The sequence below is a fragment of the Carlito syrichta genome, unplaced genomic scaffold, assembly GCF_000164805.1.
Source record: "Carlito syrichta isolate Samal-C Ts95f unplaced genomic scaffold, Tarsius_syrichta-2.0.1 Scaffold143137, whole genome shotgun sequence".
NCBI classification, from domain to species: domain Eukaryota; kingdom Metazoa; phylum Chordata; class Mammalia; order Primates; family Tarsiidae; genus Carlito; species Carlito syrichta.
The window spans coordinates 9343-11685 of NW_007087233.1; the positions used below are offsets into that span (position 1 = coordinate 9343).

At 62.2% G+C, this 2343-nt stretch overlaps 1 protein-coding gene across 1 annotated transcript in view; it reads right to left on the bottom strand.

Moving 5' to 3' along the window:
• Positions 1-413: 413 nt before the first annotated feature.
• SEMA4G (semaphorin 4G) overlaps positions 414-2343 on the bottom strand; it is a 10568-nt gene continuing 8638 nt past the window's right edge. Inside the window, exon 15 of the mRNA XM_008050180.2 lies at positions 414-532. Within this exon, the coding sequence (XP_008048371.1) occupies positions 414-532 (119 nt within the window). The remainder of the gene's footprint in view (positions 533-2343) is intronic.

Sequence of the window (2343 nt, forward strand, 5' to 3'; positions counted from 1 at the left end):
GCCCCCTTCCCGCCAGTGAACGGCGCGGTGCGCGAGGAGAGCGTCCACTGCAAGTCGGCCGCGGAGATCTCGGCGCTGGTGCAGAAGCTGGCCGGCCAGTCGGGCCTGGACGTGATCCGCATCCGCAAGCCCTTCCACACCGACAGCCCCAGCGTCCAGGGCCAGTGGCACCCCTTCACCAACAAGCCCACTGCGCTCCACGGGCGGCGCCCCCGAGAGCCCCCGGAGCCCGCCTCGGCCCAGTGAGCAGCGGCCCGGGCTCTGGACCGGCACTCCTGGAGCCCGCTCTTCCTCCGGGATTCCAAGCCCGGGCGGCCGTCCTGACGCCCCGCGGGACGCTGACTCCAGGCTTTGCTTGGGCACGGAGGAGCCGCCTGCTCGGGGCAGGGACCGCGTGAGGCCCCGATGCCCGTCTAGCTGGCATCCCTGCCGCCCGAGGCGGCCCTCGAGGGTTTCATGGGGTCCTTGGTTTCCAACTGGCAACGGTGCTCTCCAGACACTGAGGCTCTCCAGGCTGGCTCCTGCAGTGTCGCTGAGGCCGTGTTGGTACAGTTATCGAGCCAGAGAGCCGTTTCTGCTGTGAGATTGGCACTGGGCAAGGCGCCTCACCTCTGTGTGAACGTTTGTGTGTAGGTGAGAAAGTAGGTTAATAAACTTATGGTCACACCTGAGGATTTGAAGCGTGTGCTTGTTTTAAACGTAAGCCCCGTTTTTCATTATTCTAAAAGGAGAAGCAGAACTTAGTCCTTCGGGGCGGAGAGTCTTAGAGGCCTGACCCCTGGAGGGTCAGACCAGGTCCTGGTAACGAGCCTTCCTCATTCCACTTGCACACCCGCCTTTTTCCAGGCCCCTCCTTGTGCAGAAATGAATCCGTCTTCCCTTGGGCCGGGCAGGGGCTGTTGAAGAGGACGGCCAGGTGCGGTGGCTCACACCTGTAGTCCCAAGCGCTTTGGGAGGCCGAGGCAGGAGGATTGCTTGAGCCCAGGAGTTCAAAACCAGCCCCGACAACATGGCGGGACCTCATCTGTACAAAAAAAAGTCTGAAAGTGAGCTGGATGTGGTGGTGCATGCTTGTAGTCCCAACTACTCGGAAGGCTGAGGTGGGAGGATCACCTGAGCCCTAGAGATGAAGGCTTCAGTGAGCCATGAGTATGCCACTGTACTCCAGCCTTGGTGACGAGTAAACCTCTGAACCAAAAACAATAAAATAAAAAGGGAGAGATGGTGTGGAAATGAGAGGAAGAGAAAATCTGGAAGCTGTTGGAAGAATTCTCAGACTCACTGACTTTCTTGTCCTGCCCCAGTGCCTTCACACGAGGGCCTCTGCGCATGCATGCCAGGGACCTGCGTGCCTGCAGATGGCTGGACTGGGAGCAGGGCCAGCTCCAGCCAGCCGTGGCACCAGTCCCTGCAGGACCTTTTCCCTAGGCTCGGGAGCCTACCTGCTGACCAGGGCTGGGCCAGGCCACACCAAGCAGACCACTCAGCTGAGGAAAGAGGGTGTTTATTAACCAACGGGGAGGAGCTGAGCCCAGGCTTCCCTTTCACATGCCTGCCCGCCCACCTGGGTGGCACGCGGCATTCCTGGAGAAGCTTAGCCGTTCTCACAATAAATACATTCATTGAGGGGTGGACGTGGGCGGCCGGGCAAAGGGCAGTAAAAACCCGTGGGATTCCACGTTCTCAGCTACAAAAATAACAGTCATCCTCACCCGAGGGGACGGGGAGCTTAGGATTGATTGTCCCATGTGGCCTAGAGACAGAGGCCCCTGGCCCCGAAGGTGCCCCGTCGAGGTAGGACAGGGGTGGGAGCCCAGCACCTCAACTCCCGGCCTCTGCCCTTTGCATAGTTCCAAGAACAGGCGGCATGTGCCAGTGGCGACGGCGCGTCTCGCCCCCTCCCCTGCAGGAGTCAGGGAAGCAGACGCTTGGTCCCCCGAGAGGGGCTGGCTCATCGTGTGCAGTGTTGCCCCCATCCTGGGCAGGGGCTGGGAGGACAGCTGCGTGGGGGGCGCACTCCCTGGAAACATCCGCGGACCAGACCCAGTGGGCCAGGCCTGAGGCGGCGGGGGAGTCTCCGAGGGTGTGCGTGTCCAGCTGTGCTGCCACGTGTGCGTGGGGTAGGGACAGCAGAGGCCGGCCTGACACTCGGGAAAGACCACAGTGAGCGAGGGAGGCTGCCGCGGGGGTGGGAAGGATAGACAAGAGCCTGACAGCCTTGCCCCCAGGCCCTCGCCAAGGAAGTCACCACGTGGAGCTGGGGCTGGGTTAGGGGACCTGGGAGGGACGCGCCGTGGGGAGGCTGCCCGAGTTCAGAACAGGCCGGACGGGAAGGCGGCGCCG